This window comes from Taurulus bubalis, assembly GCF_910589615.1.
Source record: "Taurulus bubalis genome assembly, chromosome: 7".
NCBI lineage: Eukaryota > Metazoa > Chordata > Actinopteri > Perciformes > Cottidae > Taurulus > Taurulus bubalis.
In genome coordinates, this window is record NC_136595.1 from 27,463,013 (window position 1) to 27,484,474 (window position 21,462).

A 21,462-nucleotide genomic window follows, 5' to 3' on the forward strand; every position below is an offset into this window, starting at 1 on the left:
ACGTCATGTTACACGCCATGTTCACGTCATGTTACACGCCATGTTCACGTCATGTTACACGCCGTGTTACACGCCATGTAACACATCATGATACACATCATGTTGTAACCCGCCATTTTCACGCCATGTTACACGTCATGTTACACGTCATGTTACACGTCATGTCACACGTCATGTCACACGTCATGTCACACGTCATGTCACACGCCATGTTACACGCCATGCTACACGCCATGTTGTAACACGTCATGTTACACACCATGTTGTTACACATCATGTTACACACCATGTTGTTACACATCATGTTACACACCATGTTGTTACACGTCATGTTACACATCATGTTGTTACACATCATGTTACACACCATGTTGTTACACATCATGTAACACGTCATGTTACACGCCATGTTGTTTCACATCATGTAACACACCATGTTACACATCATGTTACACGCCATGTTACACACCATGTTGTAACACGTCATGTTACATGCCATGTTGTTACACGTCATGTTACACACCATGTTGTAACACGTCATGTTACACGCCATGTTGTTACACGTCATGTTACACACCATGTTGTAACACGTCATGCTACACGCCATGTTGTTTCACATCATGTAACACACCATGTTACACGCCATGTTGTTACACGCCATGTTACACACCATGTTGTAACACGTCATGTTGCTACACATCATGTAACACACCATGTTACACGCCATGTTGTTACACGTCATGTTACACGTCATGTTGCTACACATCATGTAACACGTCATGTTACACGCCATGTTGTTACACATCATGTAACACGCCATGTTGTTACATGCCATGTTGTAACACGCCATGTTGCTACACGCCATGTTGCTACACGCCATGTTGCTACACGCCATGTTGCTACACGCCATGTTGCTACACGCCATGTTGCTACACGCCATGTTGTAACATGCCATGTTGCTACACGCCATGTTGCTACACGCCATGTTGTTACACGCCATGTTGTTACACGTCATGTTGCTACACGCCATGTTGCTACACGCCATGTTGCTACACGCCATGTTGCTACACGCCATGTTGCAACACGCCATGTTGCTACACGCCATGTTGCTACACGCCATGTTGCTACACGCCATGTTGCTACACGCCATGTTGCTACACGCCATGTTGTAACACGCCATGTTGCTACACGCCATGTTGCTACACGTCATGTTCAAAGAGTTTCATGCTTTTATAAGTTTCAGTGTTTTAAACGACGACATGATCACAATGGAACAAACAACACATCCTCCGGACAGAGAAACACACACGAGGTTATTCCTCAACCACACGATGCAAGTTTAGAGGCCGCACAATAAACTTGACTAGAGTGAGGACACACACACACACACACACACACACACACACACACACACGCACACACACACACACACACACACACACACACACACACACACACACACACACACACACACACACACACACACACACACACGGCGAGGGGACCACAATCACAATATTTAGAATTAAAGCTCCTCAGTGATACTCACTGAAATCTCCTTCTTCTCCAAAGCAACAGGAGAGCGGGACTAGACGGAGACAACAGAGACACGTTCAGCCTCACGGACGCCATGTTTACTGTGGCGGCCTGGAGCTGCATCATGGTTCATTCATGAATACAAACTACACAACACTGAGTGACGTAAAGGCCTTGATTATCAAATAAAAAGGTTGATTTGAAGATGAAAGATATCAAAACGTATTTCTTTACTTTATCGTGTTCTTCCACCAACCAGTCAAGTGGCAGTTTACGTCCAAAAAGTCACTTCATCACATTATTACACATTAGCAGATGGATTCTTGAGTTATGGCCCCAAAAAAACGGGTTTTGTGAGTCCGAGTGGATGTTTTGTGCCGGATGACGTTCTCCTGAGAACACAGGGTTCTCCTCCAGGCGTTCCTGAGATTCACCGTGTAGACTATCAATAAAGGAAGAGCTGCATGACTTCTTTAATTGCGCTGATAAAACGTGGGAAGATGACTCATCTCATCGGTGAACATTTGAATGCAGCTCTTTGCCGTCTCACCCTCTCACCCTCTCACCCTAACCTCCAGCTTTGAATATCCACCCTTGGTGAGCGCTGAAGCTCCAGAGTGTCTCTACAGACCCACGTGGACACAATCTGTGAATATTAACCCGTTCGGTACGGAGCTATAAACTTAAGCTCCTCTCTGATAACAACCTTCAAGCTCCGCCTCTTTCTTTCTTTTCTTCCTCACACAGAAAGAAACAAAAACAACCAGCGCTCAGAGTCTGAAAGGACGAGTTATTAAATAGTGCCTGAATGCATTTCATCATTTACACTCCGTTTGTTCCCGTGGTTCCTAACCTATTTACCTTCTTATCTTTTAATCTTTTCTATCATAAAACAAAATGACTAAATCATATTCTAATGGATATCACATATTATATGTAATGCACAACAATAACAGCAGAGAACTGATAATTAACCCAAATATTGAACGTAAAAACTGCAGGAAGTTTGTGTCAAACAAGTTATTTAGATTGATTTTGAGCAGATTATTTGAATATTGCATTTTCCTGTTATTGTCAGGAACTTTTAATACAATTATCTGTATTTTGTATCTTTGACCAGTGGTCCAAACCCTGCAGGCGGCGCCTTCAGGACGTGGTTGTAAGTTGTGGTTGTGAGTAAGTTGTGGTTGTGAGTAGGTCCAGGAGCCGGTTACCTCGCAGGGCAGCGGGGCTCTGCAGGTGCTGTTTGGGTTTCGGGGAGGAGCGAGAGGGGGTCGAGTACCTCGGGAGCGGAGCTGCTGCTGTGGACACAGGACATGGTGGGGTCAGACCTGATGACCTCATGGTGGGGTCAGACCTCATGACCTCATGGTGGGGTCAGACCTCATGACCTCATGGTGGGGTCGGACCTCATGACCTCATGGTGGGGTCGGACCTCATGACCTCATGGTGGGGTCAGACCTCATGACCTCATGGTGGGGTCAGACCTCATGACCTCATGGTGGGGTCAGACCTCATGGTGGGGTCAGACCTCATGGTGGGGTCAGACCTCATGACCTCATGGTGGGGTCAGACCTTATGACCTCATGGTGGGGTCAGACCTCATGACCTCATGGTGGGGTCGGACCTCATGACCTCATGGTGGGGTCGGACCTCATGCTGCTGAGACTCAGCGTCCTGGAGGGGGAAAAGGCTGTGGAGCCTGGAGGTGCAGTTTGAGGCCACTAGGGGGCCCCGCAGCCAAACATCCAGAGGAGCAGCAGTAAGGGAGCGAGGCCGAGGGCCACGTGGTCGAGTGCATCAGCCAATCACAGCTCAGACAGGATGGAGGCTGGCTTTGGTTACACATGCGTTGCAGTGGAGAGAAGTCTGAGAGGAAGGGAAGGCGTCTCACAGCCAGAAGCTCAAGATAGAAGGACAGCGGAGCTGGTAGAGTTTTAGTTGTGGAGGAACGGAGCGTTATTCATCCTGATCCGTTCTGACCCTCTAACCCCCTAACGCAGTGGTTCCCAATCTTTCTATTATATGTGAGCCATCAGGTTGTATCAGTAACAGTGCAGATTAGCAGCACCGCTGTCGGTCCCATTCATTGTCTCAGGAGAACGTCGGGGCCGTTACTTTTGGGGCTGTGCTGCTAATTAGCAGCACAGCTAACAGAGAACCAACAGGAGGAGAGCTAGTAATGTTAGCAGCACCGCTAACAGAGAACCAACAGAAGAGCTAGTAATGGTAGCAGCACCGCTAACAGAGAACCAACAGGAGGAGAGCTAGTAATGTTAGCAGCACCGCTAACAGAGAACCAACAGGAGGAGAGCTAGTAATGTTAGCAGCACCGCTAACGGAGAACCAACAGGAGAGCTAGTAATGTTAGCAGCACCGCTAACAGAGAACCAACAGGAGAGCTAGTAATGTTAGCAGCACCGCTAACAGAGAACCAACAGGAGGAGAGCTAGTAACATTAGCAGCACCGCTAATGGAGAACCAATAGGAGAGCTAGTAACATTAGCAGCACCGCTAATGGAGAACCAATATGAGAGCTAGTAACATTAGCAGCACCGCTAATGGAGAACCAATATGAGAGCTAGTAACATTAGCAGCACCGCTAACGGAGAACCAACAGGAGAGCTAGTAATGTTAGCAGCACCGCTAACTGAGAACCAACAGGAGGAGAGCTAGTAACGTTAGCAGCACTGCTAACGGAGAATCAACAGGAGGAGAGCTAGTAACGTTAGCAGCACTGCTAACGGAGAACCAACAGGAGGAGAGCTAGTAATGTTAGCAGCACCGCTAACTGAGAACCAACAGGAGGAGAGCTAGTAACGTTAGCAGCACCGCTAACGGAGAACCAACAGGAGGAGAGCTCGTAGCGATGATAACTGATCATAACTGATAACGTTCTCACGATGCGTTCACATGAATAGTGTTTTAATAATATCTTTTATTTCCTTATCATCGGTGTGTTCAGAGATCTAGAAGTTATATTTGCTCCCTTGTTAGTTTCAGCAGAAACATAAAACAATTAATTCTGCTGAAAAGTATAAAAAGGTCCTAGAGCTCAGAAGTTAAAAGACTCTCACTACATGAAACCTGACCTTTGACCCCCGGCTCTGTGTCTCCGCTAACAGAGAGAGATTACTGCTCTGGATTAAGGACAACACCATTACCGTCATCCTCCATTACAGGATCACATCCCGTGGATCTCTGAACCCAGAGGTGAGGCTCTAAAGATTAAAGAACTCTAAACCCTTCGGACACCAAACGTTAAAGATGGAGTCGTGTGACTCTGCAGGACGAGTCTGTCGCTTTGAAGGGAAACGTTACGAAGATGAAGAGAAAGGATGCGAGTGAATATAAAAAAAAACTGAAAATGATGAAAGACAAAGAAGGATTCCCAGAAAGCAGCACAGTGGAATACCAACATGTCAGCTGACAGCAGCGACGTCACCGAGGAGGAAAGATTCATCACAACTTCAGAGGTTTCTGTGCAGTAGAAGCGACGGAGACACAAAGTCCCACTACTCACTGGCAGACTGGTTCTGGTGCCGCGGGGAGCCGCCGCCGTTCGGAACCTGCAGGTTGGACTCGCAGCTGCGGCTGTTCTTCACGGGCTCCGGGTTCTGGACCGGCGCCGGCGAGGCCGAGGCCCGCGTGAGGTTGGGGAGGCTGCGCCGCAGCTTCTCTACGAGGCGAGGAAAGTTCATTTGTAGAGCGCATTGCAGACAACCAGGGAGTCAAAGGGTTCACATTAAACCATCAAAACACAACGCAGAAGAAAAATAGACTTAAATACGATTAAGATCAGGGTTCATACGCATTTAGACCAGTGGGTTTCAGGACTTTCCCATCACAAACATTTAGTGAAGTCTGGGTGTAAACAGTAAAAAGTGAGTAAATGTAGTATTTAAACTAACAATGAGAATACAAAGCATACAGTAAACCTTAAATGACTCAAATGAATGAGACAATAGTTTGATTAAAAGAATAAACATGTATATAGATGCCTGTATGTATGCCTGCTTATATTTAGAGTCTTTCTTTTAAAAGCATATTCATTATTTCAAACTCAGCGTAAATGAACGTCATGAACACATGAATATAACACATTTACATGAACACATGAATATAACACATTTACATGAACACATGAATATAACACATTTACATGACTTTTACTAAACTTTTGGGGTTTTATTTCTTTCAAGGACTTTTTCATGACTTTAAACCAAATTTCCATGACCTTTCCAAAAACCTTTGGGACTTTTCAAACCTGGAAATAACCATTTTAAAATTCCATGACTTTTCCAGATTTTCCATGACCGTATGAACCAAATAAAAAATAGAGTACAAGTTGCAGTGAGATGCAGAAATTGATTTTAAATCAACAACAACGTCCCTACCTTCGTTCTTCACGGCGGCGGCCTGCGGCTCGTGGGCGTGTCCCTGCAGCGAGTGGCGCGGCTGCTGCAGCCGGCTGATGACGGGCTGCGGCGAGCCGCGGCTGTGGTTGTAGTCGATGGAGCGCGCCGGGGAGCGCGAGCGCGGCGAGTTCCTGGGCGAGGCGCGGGGCGAGTGGCGGGGCGACGGGCTGAAGCGGCTGGAGGGCGGCAGGTGGAAGGCCGGGTGCGCCGTGGCCTCCTCGTCGTCCTCCAGGCTGTGGGCGTCCAGCTCCTGGTCGCTGAAGGCGCTGCGGCGCAGGGAGTGGCACGACGAGCCGGAGCTGCGGCGCGACGCCGTGGCGGCGTAGTCCTGCCGCAGACCTGAGAGACACGACACGGTCAGTTACGGCACGCGGGGAAACCGCTCGGTCACGCTGATGCACAGGGATCCGGTTCTGGAAAGGGATCCGGTTCTATAAAAGGAAATAATTCTGAAAGGGATCTGGTTCTAAAAGGGATCCGGTTCTGCAAAGGAATCTGGTTCTAAAAAAGAAATTGTCCTAAATAGGGATCCGGTTCTAGAAAGGGATCTGGTTTGAAAAGGAATCAGTTCTAAAAGGGATCCAATTTTAAAAAGGGATCCGGTTCTAAATGAGTAGAAACCTGGAGCATTGATGCTTGAACTTCTTGTGTTGCTGCTTGTTTACATACAAGAATAATAAAGAAATGTTGATTATTTTCTTAATAACTTTTATTTTTCCCCTCACATAATAATCAAACAGAACCGACAAGAGAACCCATAAGATAACGGCGTGGATAAGATGCTAACGCTACCGCTACGTACTCTCTTCCTGCATGCGCGCCAGGATCTGCACGTCCGTGACGTCGTTGAGCTTGTAGGTGTTGGACGATCCCACCGAGTCCTCGTCCATCTCAGAGGTGCTCAGCTCGCTGTCCACGGACGACTGCGGGCTCACGGCCGGAGGGTTCCTCTCCGCCGCCATGTTCCTCTCCGCCGCCGTGTTCCTCTCCGCCGCCGTGTTCCGCTGGTGAGCTGAGAGGAGAACAACCATGTGAGAACTCGTCAACAGATGATGAAAGACTGGGTTCATACACATTCTGACCAATGGGTTCCATGACTTAACCAAACTTCAATGACTTTTAACCACATTTCAATGATGTTTCCAAGGACTTTCCCAGGCCTGGACATAACCATTTTAAAACTCCATGACTGCTCCAGGTTCTCCGTGACCGTGAGAACCCTCAGGTACCCTCAGGTACCCTCAGGTACCCTTCCCCCCCGTACCTGCGTTGCTGCTCATGAGCTGCTGCCGGCCGCCCGGCCCCCTGCTGGGCGTGGAGGACGGGGAGTTGAAGCCGCTGCTGTAGGGGCTGTTGGCTGCGTTGGTGCTGTAGGGGCTGCCGTACTGCTGGCTGTAGGGACTCCCGTACAGGCTCCTGCGCTTGTTGGCTGCAGAGTCAACAACAACACAACAACACAACACATTAGACGGTAATGCGTTTTGAATTATCTGCGATTTTTTCATTTTATTTCCCACGGTCTGTTAACGGATCACATGTGACGAACGGTTCCTCCGAGAAAAAGCTACCAAATCAAAGTTTAAAATATTTCATGAAAAATCATTTTATTCCATTTCTCATTTCAAATTTAGCCAAAAATAAACAGTCTGCTTGAACCAGAGCCTGTAAACAGAAAATTTATAAAGAAATTCCGAGTAGCTGGGAAACCGCGGCCGACCGACTGGGACCAGCAGTCACATGACTCACGTTGGATCTGCTGAACAGAGCAGAGGCTGTTCCAATGTAAGCGTGTAATATGTAAAGCACGTTTACATTTCACATGCAAGCACATTTATTTTATTTTTTCTTCCAAAATTGTTTACGGAATATGATCAAAGAATGATTTATTTTTTCTTTCTTTATTAATGACTTCAAGCATTTTGACTGTTTTAAACCTCGAGTTGGGAAATAAATAGATATTCAATGCCGAGCAGAAAAGCAACGACATCAGTGTTTTTCTTCTATTATTATTATTATTATTATTATTATTATTGGAATAAAAGACAGGGTTCAGACACATTATGACTTTTCCATGACTTTAAACCAAATTTCCATCACAAACATTTAGTGAAATCTGGGTGTAAACAGTAAAAAGTGAGTAAATGTAGTATTTAAACTAACAATGAGAATTCAAAGCATACAGTAAACCTTAAATGACTCAAATTAATGAGACAATAGTTTGATTAAAAGAATAAACATTAATATAGATGCCTGTATGTATGCCTGCTTATATTTAGAGTCTTTCTTTTAAAAGCATATTCATTATTTCAAACTCAGCGTAAATGAACGACATGAACACATGAATATAACACATTTACATGAACACATGAATATAACACATTTACATGAACACATGAATATAACACATTCACATGACTTTTACTAAACTTTTGGGATTTTATTTCTTTCAAGGACTTTTCCAGGCCTGGAAATAACTATTTTTAAACTCCATGACTTTTCCAGGTTTTCCATAACTATAAGAACCCTGAAAAGAGTAAACAGGTCAAGATGCTGCATGAGTGAGGAGGAACCAACAACACACCCAGCGTGTTAACATTCGACATCGACGCCCCATTAAGGACCCTATGAAGGACCCCATTAAGGACCCCATGAAGGGCCCCATGAAGGGCCCCATGAAGGGCCCCATGAAGCCCGGGGCCCTGATCCCAGCATCCTCCGCCAGCAGCTCCATGAACAGCCTCAGTGTGCCGCCGGCTGGAGGAGTCTGTTAAAGCGTATGCTGATGAGGCTTCCTACACTCAACAATACCAGCATTCAATGGAGACGCACACAGAGCAGCACAATGCCGGCTCTGTGGACCCGGACTTCAGAGAACCCGTCTCAGTCATGGGATCAGACTCTGGACTGCTGCTGGTCTCTGGGAGGGTTCGATCTGATTGGAGGGTTTACACAGCTGGGTGATGACTTCTGCTTTTGAACATCAGCTCCCTCCTTCTCATGCTAAAGCCAACATGAAGTCAGGATTAAAACGTGTCGCCACGCTCCGCTGGGAGCTCAATGACTCCACAATATGCACGACCAACATTTCTGTGAGTGTTCACAAATCACAACCCCTCCTTGTGTCCGGGGACGAGTCCCACAGAGGGTTGAGAATATCTTCCTCTTGACAACACAGAGTGAAGCGTGTGAGCTACACATGGACCCAGCCGAGCGCTGCAGGGACGACGTGCGTTTGTAGCATCAGGACGTTAGCAACAGGACGTTAGCAACAGGACGTTAGCAACAGGACGTTAGCAACAGGACGTTAGCAACAGGACGTTAGCAACAGGACGCTAGCAAACGTAAAGTAAGGAACTCCACCGCGGTCACATGACTTCCTGTCCTCAACAACGTCAAAGACACACAAAACAACGTCAAAGACACAACGTCAAAGACACACAAAACAACGTCAAAGACACAACGTCAAAGACACACAAAACAACGTCAAAGACACAACGTCAAAGACACACAAAACAACGTCAAAGACACAACACAACGTCAAAGACACAACACAACGTTAAAGACACACAAAACAACGTCAAAGACACAACGTCAAAGACACAACACAACGTTAAAGACACACAAAACAACGTCAAAAACACAACGTCAAAGACACAACACAACGTCAAAGACACACAACAGGATCCACCAGAGGGGCGTTCACTGACCCGTCTTATATATCGGAGACCTAAACGTTAGAATCTCTTCAGCAAAACATTCAGGAAACACTTTGACTTTCGGGCGAGGAGACAGGAAGCGTAAAGATGCCGACTCATTTCCTGGTTGAGGACGGAGGTCGTTAGACGACGACGAGCCGATCACAGCGACTGCAACGGCCTCGCTCACGAAATGTTCCTGAGACTCAACACCTGCGTTCTCATAGCGACGGCTGCCAGGACGACGGCTCTTCGTGGCCTAAAGGTTCCCCAGAGGAACCCGTCTCTCTGCAGACAGATCCACGTTCTCCTGGAAGGCGAGTTCCCTCCTCGGGGCGCGGCACACAACACAAGGGTGCAGATCCAGACCTACTTTGGGCTTATTGGGTGCTATTGTTAGCACTTAACATGATTGATGTGAGTTGAAGTGTTCATTTATTTTAGAAGAGCAAAACTCCTCGGTAAAATAATGATTGAGACGTCTGAACCAATTAGCTGTATCAACATGACGGGATCTCTTCAGCGTGCAGAAATTCTGTTCTTTGCTAAAAACAAAATGCCAAATAAGAAAACCCGGCCGAGAGTCTTGAGGGTTTTGAAGAAGAGGTTTCTACTGGTGAGCGAGGCCCAGCGGCTCCAGAGAGACAGATCGATCTAAAAAGGGATCTGCAGCGCAGGGACCGACCCAAAATAGAGCGTCCTCAAATCCTCCTGTCCTGAGACCAGGAAGTCAGGAGAAGAGAGAAGAAGTCAGAAGAGCTGGAGTTTAAAATTTACTGCGATATCAAATTGCACGAGAGGATTTTCCGTCGTGGTTTTTCCAACTGTGGAATGTTCAGGGCAGTTTTCACAGGGCCAGAAAAATAATGAAATAAAAAAAGCCAGTGCAGAACACGTGAAATAAAAGAGGTCTGCAGGGCGGAACGGAAGACAACACTGGACATTTAGGACCACTTTATATTTAAGAAGAAAAACAGAAAACCCAGCTGCAAAAAGAGCAGCGTTTATAAAAAGAGAGATAAACAACACAGCGAGCAGGACGAGGTTGACGTGAAGTCAAAGCTCTTTCTGAGCAGGAGTCCAGCAGGTCAGCTGTGTGGCTGAGGCCCCGTGGGGCCCTTTAGGACCCTGTGGGGCCCACAGCGCTACAGCTGTTAGCGCTACAGCTGTTAGTGGAGAGGAAAGCTCGGACAGCAACACGTGTTTGACTCGCTATCAGGATGATCTGAGGGGAAGGAGGCCGTGGACTCTCAGCCGTCTCCTCCCTGCTGGTTATGTAACGCAGCCCCGTCGTCCGGGGATGTGATCCAACCGGGGCGTGCACAGACGGAAAGGCTCGCTGGCTTTTAAACACACATGAAGACTAACGTGCGTTAAAGAATGTGTGCGAATGTGTACTCGCTGCTGATAGGTGGACACGGACGCTGGGAGGAGACCAGAAAGTCTCTCTGAGTCTGAATCCGCCTCGAGGGAAGTTTCTTTTCTCCTGGTTTTCTTTTTCTTCTGCAAATTCTTCCGACACAAACTCAACCACTGCCATGGCAACGGGGTTTCCGTGCTCCTGGTAGGAAGCGGGTGTGATGAGGAGCTGCGAGGCCGGAGGGCCGTAAAGAGTCTCTCTTCCAACGTTAAAGTATTTTTGTGTGCACAAAACAAACACAAGGGATCTCAATCTTCAGAAAAACTCATATTTCATTTCACACAGAGAGACATAGAGCTACTACACAGAGACATAAAGAGACATAACGCTACTACACAGAGACATAAAGAGACATAGAGCTACTACACAGAGACATACAGCTACTACACAGAGACATCAAGCTACTACACAGAGACATACAGCTACTACACAGAGACATAAAGAGTTCCCGATTAGTTGCTTTGAGCGACAGTTTCTCCACAAAGATTCACAAAAAAGCACCACTTAAAAACTTGTGTTTAGCACAAAAACAACAACTAATAAACTAAAGAAATCTTAAAACCAAAATGTCAGATCAGTGGATTAATCGACTTGCCCCATCCAGCAAGAGACTATAAGAGAACCAAAACAACCTCAAAGAGACTCAAAACAATGTCAAAGACTCACAACAACCTCAGAGACACAAAACATCGTCAAAGAGACTCAAAACAACCTCAAAGAGACACAAAACAACCTCAAAGAGACACAAAACCTCCTCAAAGAGACACAAAACAACGCCAAAGAGACAAAACAACCTCAAAGAGACACAAAACAACGCCAAAGAGACACAAAACAACCTCAGAGACAAAACAACCTCAAAGACACACAAAACAACGTGAAAGAGACACAAAACAACCTCAACGAGACACAAAACAACGTGAAAGAGACACAAAACAACGTGAAAGAGACACAAAACCACCTCAAAGACACACAAAACCACCTCAAAAGACACACAAAACAACCTCAAAGAGACACAAAACAGCGTGAAAGAGACACAAAACAACGTGAAAGAGACACAAAACCACCTCAAAGAGAGACAAAACAACCTCAAAGACACACAAAACCACCTCAAAGACACACAAAACAACCTCAAAGACACACAAAACCACCTCAAAGACACACAAAACAACCTCAAAGAGACACAAAACCTCCTCAAAGAGACACAAAACAACGCCAAAGAGACAAAACAACCTCAAAGAGACACAAAACAATGCCAAAGAGACACAAAACAACCTCAGAGACAAAACAACCTCAAAGACACACAAAACAACATGAAAGAGACACAAAACAACCTCAACGAGACACAAAACAACGTGAAAGAGACACAAAACAACGTGAAAGAGACACAAAACCACCTCAAAGACACACAAAACCACCTCAAAAGACACACAAAACAACCTCAAAGAGACACAAAACAGCGTGAAAGAGACACAAAACAACGTGAAAGAGACACAAAACCACCTCAAAGAGAGACAAAACAACCTCAAAGACACACAAAACCACCTCAAAGACACACAAAACAACCTCAAAGACACACAAAACAACATGAAAGAGACACAAAACAACCTCAACGAGACACAAAACAACGTGAAAGAGACACAAAACAACGTGAAAGAGACACAAAACCACCTCAAAGACACACAAAACCACCTCAAAAGACACACAAAACAACCTCAAAGAGACACAAAACAGCGTGAAAGAGACACAAAACAACGTGAAAGAGACACAAAACCACCTCAAAGAGAGACAAAACAACCTCAAAGACACACAAAACCACCTCAAAGACACACAAAACAACCTCAAAGACACACAAAACCACCTCAAAGACACACAAAACAACCTCAAAGACACACAAAACAACCTCAAAGAGACACAAAACAATGTGAAAGAGACACAAAACAACCTCAAAGACACACAAAACCACCTCAAAGAGACGCAAAACAACCGTGGGTTCATTGAAGTGAAGCCGATGTCTTAAAACTTGCATTCTCTCTAATGACCATAAAGCAGGGGGCGCTTTAGGGCGGGACTACAAGGTGATTGACAGGTCTCTACAACGTCCAGATACGGTCACTTTCTGTTCACTGGTTGCATAGAGCCAAGATGGCGACATTATCCTACCACACATAGGTGATGACATCACCACAAATGAGCACACAACCCTAAACCAGTCAGGTGGACAGTTATCTGTGAGTGAGTCAGCACAGAGAGTGATAGTGGGCTTTGTTCACTCAGGACTAACACTGAGGACTGTGTAGGCCTTTATGATCAATAAATCAGTAGATAAACAAATGATTCAATAAATACATTTTGGTCAATGGTCATGGTTCCGGTTCGTGGACGACCTAAAGCCTGATTTATCAAATAAATATGCGTCAATATGAAAATAAATAAAAGTGCATCGAAGTACAAACTACTCTTTTGTATTCACTTGTTTTCATATTTCTATTTATTTATCTACTTTTTAATGAACCTGCTCATCTATTCAATAATTGAAGCTTTTGTTTCTACATTTCTATATATCAATTCATAATTTTCATTGAGTCATTTATATATGTAGTCATGTATTTGTTATGGCAGCGTTCGCCTTCCATAAAAGTGTTCATCATAAAGAGAAGACAGACAAACGTTAATCTTTGTGCACTTTGATGAAAGTTGCATTGCAGATTCCTGATTTATTTGAGATTTATTGACGCCCTAAACAAAAACTGATCTGTGAAAAATATGAGCTCAAACTAAACTGTCCAGTTTGGATCAACAAGAAAAGTCTTTTCCTTTGGCAGCTGCTGAGGACAGATGTCAGTGTCCAGCGTGAGGCGCTGGCTGTGCGTCTCACGTCTCGTCTACACACCGTGGACAACCTTCAGCGGCCCGTTGTCAACATGATCGGTCACACGGCATGCCACTGCCAAAATGGACACGACCCCCAATCCCAGTTTAGCTGCGAGGATGTCCTCATCACCGAGGGACCAACTATAATTAGTGGCAGCCAAAAGCCCAGAAAACACACACACAGACAAACACACACACTAAAATACGTCCACACAGAACATCACTTTGCTGCTTCTGCTGCAGTGAAACTCTGCAGAAGACGGTACTGGCCCTTTAAATATTGCTGGTCCCAACATCTCTATGTGGCATTGATTGTTGAGGAGGAAGTGATGCACTAGAAAGAGGAAATGTTCCGACAGGTGTGAACATGAATCAATAAGCGCTGCACATATCCAGAAGCGCCCAGGTGAGATCATACGGGAGGAAAACGTACAGATGAAACACGACCAGCTCTACAAAACACGGTTTATTGTGCAGACTGTGGCTTTAAATGTCTGACAATCATGTTCCGCACTTTCCATCCCAAGAAGAAGAGACTCTCACTGACCCTCTGAGCTCTCAGATACTCTCTTATAACCTCAACTGGCTTTAATCCCAAAGTCAATGTGCCGATTCTGCATCTGCCGGGTCACAAAACTACAGCCGCCCTTCAGTCAATGACCCAACAGGTAGAACGTTGTTCAAGGTGAGCTCATCTACGCTATGATAACGACGCCCGTCTGCCTTCGTTTGTTTGTTTGTCGTTGGAACGGTAGAAATACATAATTTATTCATAGTCATTTATTTTGTGCTTCAAAAATCAATAGGAGGAAATAGCAAGATCATTGCAGAGGCTGAACTTTAGTAATAAGAACTTCCTCGAGAGAAAGAAAGAAGGGCTGTTTCTGCATTTATGTACGAGCTCTTCTTCTATACAGAAATCATTCAGATGCGATTGGAGTTGGATGCGTCACATCTAGTGTACTGCTGGGCACCGACATAAACAGCGTGCTTTACTTCACTGAGTCTTAGTCAGGATTAAAAGAACTACATTCACTCTTTATTGTAGTCAAAGTGAGCTAGAATTGCTTTTATGATGCAGATGAAGAGCTCCAGAGACTAATGTTATGCAATTAGAGAAACGGATCGACATGCAAGCCGACGGCAAGATGGCCGACAACACGGAGACGATGGACGGACGGACGGAGGCTTTCAACAAAACAGGCGTCGAGAAGACGGAGATAAGGGATTATTTCATCTCATTTTTAGTGGATCTTAAACTTGTTTAGCCACAAGGGCTATTTGAATAATTTCAAAAGGTATAATATACAGAAAACACTTGTGAGACCAGTTAAGAGGTTCATATAGCAGTGTATGTGTTACTGGTTTATTACTTGATGATAGAACACTGAAAAGAAAAAACCTTCCAGGATGTATTTCCTCTTTTTTATTATGCAAATCATCGCTTTTCTTTCTACTATAAAATATCACTATGTGTTAACACTATCTCTGCAAAGTTAGACTTTGATTAAGTGAAGTTCAATATTTTTTGTAATTAATTTAGTGCAGATTTCATGTACCGTAGGTTTAGGTTTGCTGAATGCCCTAACTTTCTTCCTGGACCTTGAACGCCTCTGGTTCCACAACAGAGGGGCTCTGCTCAAGCAGATGCACTAAAACATACCAGCAAGTATCATTTATCGTATGAACTAGATCATTTATCTGCAGATGTTCTGGTTCAAAATGAGACCAAACCTTTCTATAAAGGTCAGATCTTCAGCCATGACAGTTTTTAGCCGAGGTGATTCCCGGAAATGCTCTTTTTGCTTCTGAAGAAGTGGTTGATAACTTAGTTTAGACTCGCCGTTATGAAGCTGCCGCTCTTCAGACATGAAAGTCATAAATAGTTCTGATAAGAACACATCGGAGGATTTTACAAAGTTTTTAGAAACAGGAAGTCTTAAAAAGAAATCTACATTCAAGTAAATATTTAACAGGATATTCAACCTTTGTTTCTTTATAACATCTTTATGACATCTTTCTCTACATTGGGGAGGTTGCTTTAGGACCTTACACTCGTAGTCTTCTTGCTCGTTCACACGACGTTGTGTTTGAACGACCTGCGGCGTTTTTGGAGAATTAACGGCGTGTTAACACGATAACTCCTTCTGTGCGTTCTCATTGCTACGACGAGTATAAACAAAGCAAAGGCATTAAACCGTCAATAACATGTTGAAACACAAAACTATGAGAGGTCCTTGGGCACATAGTCATAAATGAGCTCAGAAAATATTAGACTGATGAGTCTGCAAGTCTGCAAGATCAGCCGTGGACGGACGGACAGACTCACGATGTACGCATGATCTCCACAAGCTTCTGGCAGAGATAACAACGTCTGTGAAAAGGACGGGGAGGACTGTCTGATCACTGATCCTCTACGCCCTCCGTGTGGTCTACCTGACATGGTGAGGTCCAGCCTGTGGATGAGGGAGCGCTTGGCCGACTCCATCTCTGGACTCGGGTTGTCCAGAGCTTGGCGGCACCAGACGATGGGACTCAGGGTTTTCTGCAGGGGACTGTCCAGCTTCGCCTCGTACAGCCTGGGGGACGAAACGGAACAAAGCATGATGTTGACGCGTTACACTGCACATAAAGACATACAAGCCAGCGTCAGCACACAAACGACTCGGTGGCGGCTCTCAGAGGAGACGGAGTGATCGGTTAAATCACAGAAGGCTGCAATGAAAGATAAGAGCCTGTGTCCACATTGCACCTTTTCCCAATTGTTCCCAATGAGGACAGAGTGCATGTGACCCTCCAAAGAGACTAAACGCTGCACCCAGCGTCGCTTTCTCTGAGCGCTTCAAGCTGAAAAGCTCTGGTGACGTCAGTCTATCCGTCGTCAACTTTATATTTCGGACACACGCGATCATAACAAAGATCTTAAAGCACATTCGTGGGAGCAGATTTATCCGGCGTACACAAGGTGAGTGTTTTTACTTTTAGTACCGTACGTCTCGTTTCTCTTTGCTCCGGCTGTCAGACTGAATAATGACGAGCTCATCTATACAAAACTATGAAGCCGACATCCTCCGCTTGGTGCCAACGGTGAAAAACAAACCCAATGTGAAACAATTAGATAGTTGTCAAATAGTGGCGATATGTTATCAAGATATTGTTGTTTTCTGCTGCCCAGAAGGAGGCGCTATGTGGACACGGGATTTAAGTGACACTAAAAATTGCTATTTCATACTTAAATACTTGAAATCGTTGGGGTCTAATAAAGAAAGCTCCCATCAGTTGAAAACTCAGCAGAGGTGACTTGCAGATGTCGTTCAGACTCGTCAATATAACCTCCACTCTTTCTCGTTGCGGCTAATTTATCACAAACCATCAGCAGAGAGGATGAAGGCGACCGTCAGCTGCAGCTGCTGCAGACTTTGAGACTGAACCAGCGTCACTTTGACAAAAAACACAGAGTGCAAAGTCAGCTGTATTGATTGAAACTATGAACCCCTCTTGATACCGACAGAAACGCCAAACCGACTGAATTGGCCACCACTTCCTGTTTGTCATCCACACGCGTAACCCGTGTTTACCCTGAAACCAGCGAGGAGAGTTTCCTCTGGAGAGAAACCAGAGTCAGCAGCTGTCAGACATAAAGGAAGTCTTTCATGACGAAGGCAGAGCCACTAAAAGGCGGAGGAGGCCAGTGCAGAGAAAACACCGTTCCAACGCCCATCAACACGCCTCGCCTCACACGGCGCGCTTCTTTTGACAGGCAGCAGCAGGCCCGGCCTTTTTAAATCCAGTTCAGATGCTAATTCAGGGATTACAGGCGTCTGTGACGGGAGCCGGGCTACTACTGGGTAATCCCGGATAGATCTGATCCGAAAGGGCATCACGAGCGAGTAGTCTGATGTCAAGCGGCTCAGTAGCTGCTAGCGGCTGGGTTTGATCCCATGATGATGAGGATGAAGAACAGACTCGACGTAAACATGCCCACTGATTAGCAGCATCCATGCCCGTTCATTTATACCGTCATGTCATATTGCAGAGGGTCTGTTTCAGTGTTGGTTCCTCTTTGTTGATATAATCATTATTTTAGAGACTTTTATTTATTTTTAATCAACGCACCAACAACTTGGACACAGATGCTAAATTCTGACTGCCAGAGCTTTCAGTGTTTTAGCTGGCTTTCAACCAAACATGATGTACTTTTGGAATAGCTTCAGTAACCGCCCTTCTGCTACGCCCTAATGATGCTTATTATAGAGTTATTATAATACAAGACGCCAACCCAACAAACCCGGCCCAACGAGATGGACCTGGAGGATCCGGTCCTGTGGACGGCCCATCATTATAATGATGTCTAGTCAGGAGATGATGCCTTCAACATATCTACTGCTTCTCATCTCAACAGCCCAAACCAGACGGCAACCTCCGACTCTCACAAAGGAAGTCTAGGCTTCATGTGTTAAAGCTGCATTCTCTCTCCTGACCACCAGGGGGTGACTCCTCTGGTTGTATAGAAGTCTATATAAATGACTCTACTTCTCTTGATGTATTCCCTCAGTAAACATTGTAAACATGAGTTTATGTCTCAATCTCTAGTTTCAAGTCTTCTTCAATACAGCATGATAAATTATGGTCATTCAGAGTCAAACAGACCATAAAGCAGGGGACGCTTTAGGGACGGGGCTACACGGTGATTGACAGGTCGACTCCAGAGACGTATACGGCGACTCTATGTCTCTCCTCTACAGTCCATATATGGTCACTTCCTGTTCACTGGTTGCAAAAAGCCAAGATGGCAACGGCCAAATCGCCAAACTCCAGGCTTCTCTAAGGGCTCGACAGTAAGGGTTGCCGCTGCAACCAATTCTTGGCCTTCGTGACATTTAAATATTGCCGCTACAGTCGGAACCGGACAACGCTGCTGCTTTGGAGCGTTAACTCGCTTATAGACAACTGAAAAGTTGGACCAACCCGTCAACGTCACAAACAAAAGTGAAAATTGATTCAACCGTCAAAGAACAGACAGAACTGAACACGAAAAAACAAAGAGGGTAATATGTGAGGTCGTTGGGAGGCGTAGGATCCCGGCGTCTTTGAGCTGGATGGAAAATGATCCCGCATAGCAACTACAACACGTAAACAAGACACATGTTGATTATTAATAAGAAGACAGGTCACCCCGAAAAGGGACAAAGAGCGACATGTGGTCCTTATAGCGGAGGGAAGGCTAACGACAAACTCATAACAACAATATAACAAATGTCTCCTTAAGTGGACTCACTCAAAACATAAACAACCATCATATTAAACCATATTAGTTATTCCAGTTTCAGCAACCAAAAGCTGATGTCACCAGCCACCACTTGTTTTTTGATTTGTTCAAAGTCTCCGTTGAGCCCCCGTTGCATTTTAGATTTAGACGGCAGCACAAATCCAATCATACTTTCAAGGATTACACTTCTAGAGCGAGAGCATCTAAATACCATGAGCGCTGGAGGGGAAACGGCCCATTATGGCCCTCATGCGCTGGGTGGAGGATTAAGAAAACAGCACTGGATGAACATGTGGGGGTCTGATACCAGCAGACCATTGTGTCCACACACACACACAGTTATCAAAAGTCACTCTTTGTCATCACAATGCTTGTGATCAGCTTTTTTTTTTTTTTGTGACACAGCATCTATTCCTTTTGGTGCTGCAGAGCTGTGGTGGCCCGGTGCCAAAGGGATCATTCAGAGGGGGACTATATAACCAGGGCTACCGCTCCCACATGGCTGCCACACACACACACACACACACACACACACACACACACACACACACACACACACACACACACAAGTCACAACAACAAAACGGTTGCAACAGATGATGGGAGGACCTTCATGGTCCAGACAGCTGAGAGGGAGGGGGTGTAAGGTATGAGGTCATGGAGGGACTGTGAAGTCTATTATGATCATACAGTCCGAGAATGGGGCTCGGCAGCACCCACGTGACCTGCCAAACAACACCCTTCCTTTCAGTGATCCACAATGAGACTCGTCCAGAGTACAGGGAGATGAAGAGGATGTGTGTGTGCCATTTATGTATTAATGCATTGTGTGTGTGTGTGTAGCTAACATGTTTAAAGCAGCTGTCACCCAGACAAGCAAAGCTGTCACCTCCCCACTAAAGACTGTCACTCACCAGCTGTCCTCGTCCTCGTTCAGACAGTCCATGTCCTCGAGGTCCAAGATGTCCACCTCGTCCAGGATGGACGTCTCCGCTTCGTCCGCGGCGGCCGTCGCCCCCTCGTACTCGTACGCCCTCCTGAAGCTGACGCCGTCGTAGGAGTGTCTGGGGCTCCGGCAGCGGCTGTTCTCCAGCAGCAGCCCGCCGAACCCCACCCCGGGGAAGCCGCCGCCGCCGCCGGCCAGCCCGGCTGCCATGCCCGCGGTCAGCGCCGGGTCGTAGCCGCCGTCGCTGAGGGGTCTGTGGTGGTGGTGGTGCTGGTGGTGGGTCCCGGACGAGGACAGCGTCGTGGACCGGCTCCGGAGCTGCTCGTTCTGCTGCTCGAGCTTCTTCACCAGGTCCTGGAGCTTCCGCACCTCCAGGTCCGCGTTGATGTTCGAGTTGATGTCCTCCATAGCGGCTCCCCGGAGCCAGCCAGCGCTGCGGGGAGACGAAGAAGACGAAGACGAAGAAGAAGAAGAAGAAGAAGAAGAAAAAGAAAAAGAAAAGACGTAGAAGAAGAAGAAAAAGAAGAAAAAATACGCGGCGGTTGGCGGGTGGGTTTTTTGGGGGTTGTTTGGTTTCTAGTCGTTTCTCTGCCGACACGTCTTCGTTCCTTCGGGTAACTTCGGGTTTATCTGCGTGTTCAACTGACTCAGGAATCTTTTCGCCGTCATCTTCTCCGGTTAGTCGCGGCTACGGGAAGAGTCGAGGCCATTTTTCATAACGCTCGTCACCAACTGGCGAGAGAAAAAGACCAACAGGCGGCGGCTGGCGCGCGTCACTGCGTTCGGCGGCGGGAGCGCGCACGTAACCGACACCTATTTTTTGCTCGCGCACGGAAAACGCGAGGTAAAAATAAATAATGATAATTCACATAAGTGTATGTTTGTAAACACATTTTAAACATGGACTGAAAAAGAACAAAACGCTTTAGAAATATTGTGTTATTATTTTTGCTATGGGATTTTTAATATTTTTATTATGGGATTAATTAACTAAGCATTTGTTAGCACATATTTATATTTAATTTACACGACTAATTATCATTTATATTTCATACTATACTATACATATTTATATTTAATTTACAGTAGGAAAACTTAACTTAATAAACACGTTTTTATATGTATCAGATAAAACAAATAAATATTAAAAGTTCCATAATTAATTAAATTCTAGGATTTGATTATTTCTAACTTACATAGAACTTGATTATTATTATGTTTGATGCTTTCTATGAACTGTGGCATCTTATTTACATTTAAAGTACTTTTTTAAATTATACATACATTTTTATTGCCAATTATCACAG

The 21,462-nt window shown here is 45.5% G+C and overlaps 1 protein-coding gene across 1 annotated transcript in view; it reads right to left on the reverse strand.

The window, feature by feature from the left end:
• Positions 1–20,757, reverse strand: part of slain2 (SLAIN motif family, member 2) — a 22,167-nt gene extending 1,410 nt beyond the window's left edge. Inside the window, exons 1-8 of the mRNA XM_079221021.1 lie at positions 20,124–20,757; positions 16,377–16,519; positions 7,219–7,383; positions 6,757–6,966; positions 5,934–6,293; positions 5,060–5,215; positions 2,751–2,837; positions 1,550–1,588 (exon numbers count right to left, since the gene is read on the reverse strand). Coding sequence (XP_079077147.1) covers positions 1,550–1,588; positions 2,751–2,837; positions 5,060–5,215; positions 5,934–6,293; positions 6,757–6,966; positions 7,219–7,383; positions 16,377–16,519; positions 20,124–20,563 — 1,600 coding nt within the window. The 5' untranslated portion in view covers positions 20,564–20,757. The remainder of the gene's footprint in view (positions 1–1,549; positions 1,589–2,750; positions 2,838–5,059; positions 5,216–5,933; positions 6,294–6,756; positions 6,967–7,218; positions 7,384–16,376; positions 16,520–20,123) is intronic.
• Between the last annotated feature and the right edge of the window lie 705 nt (positions 20,758–21,462).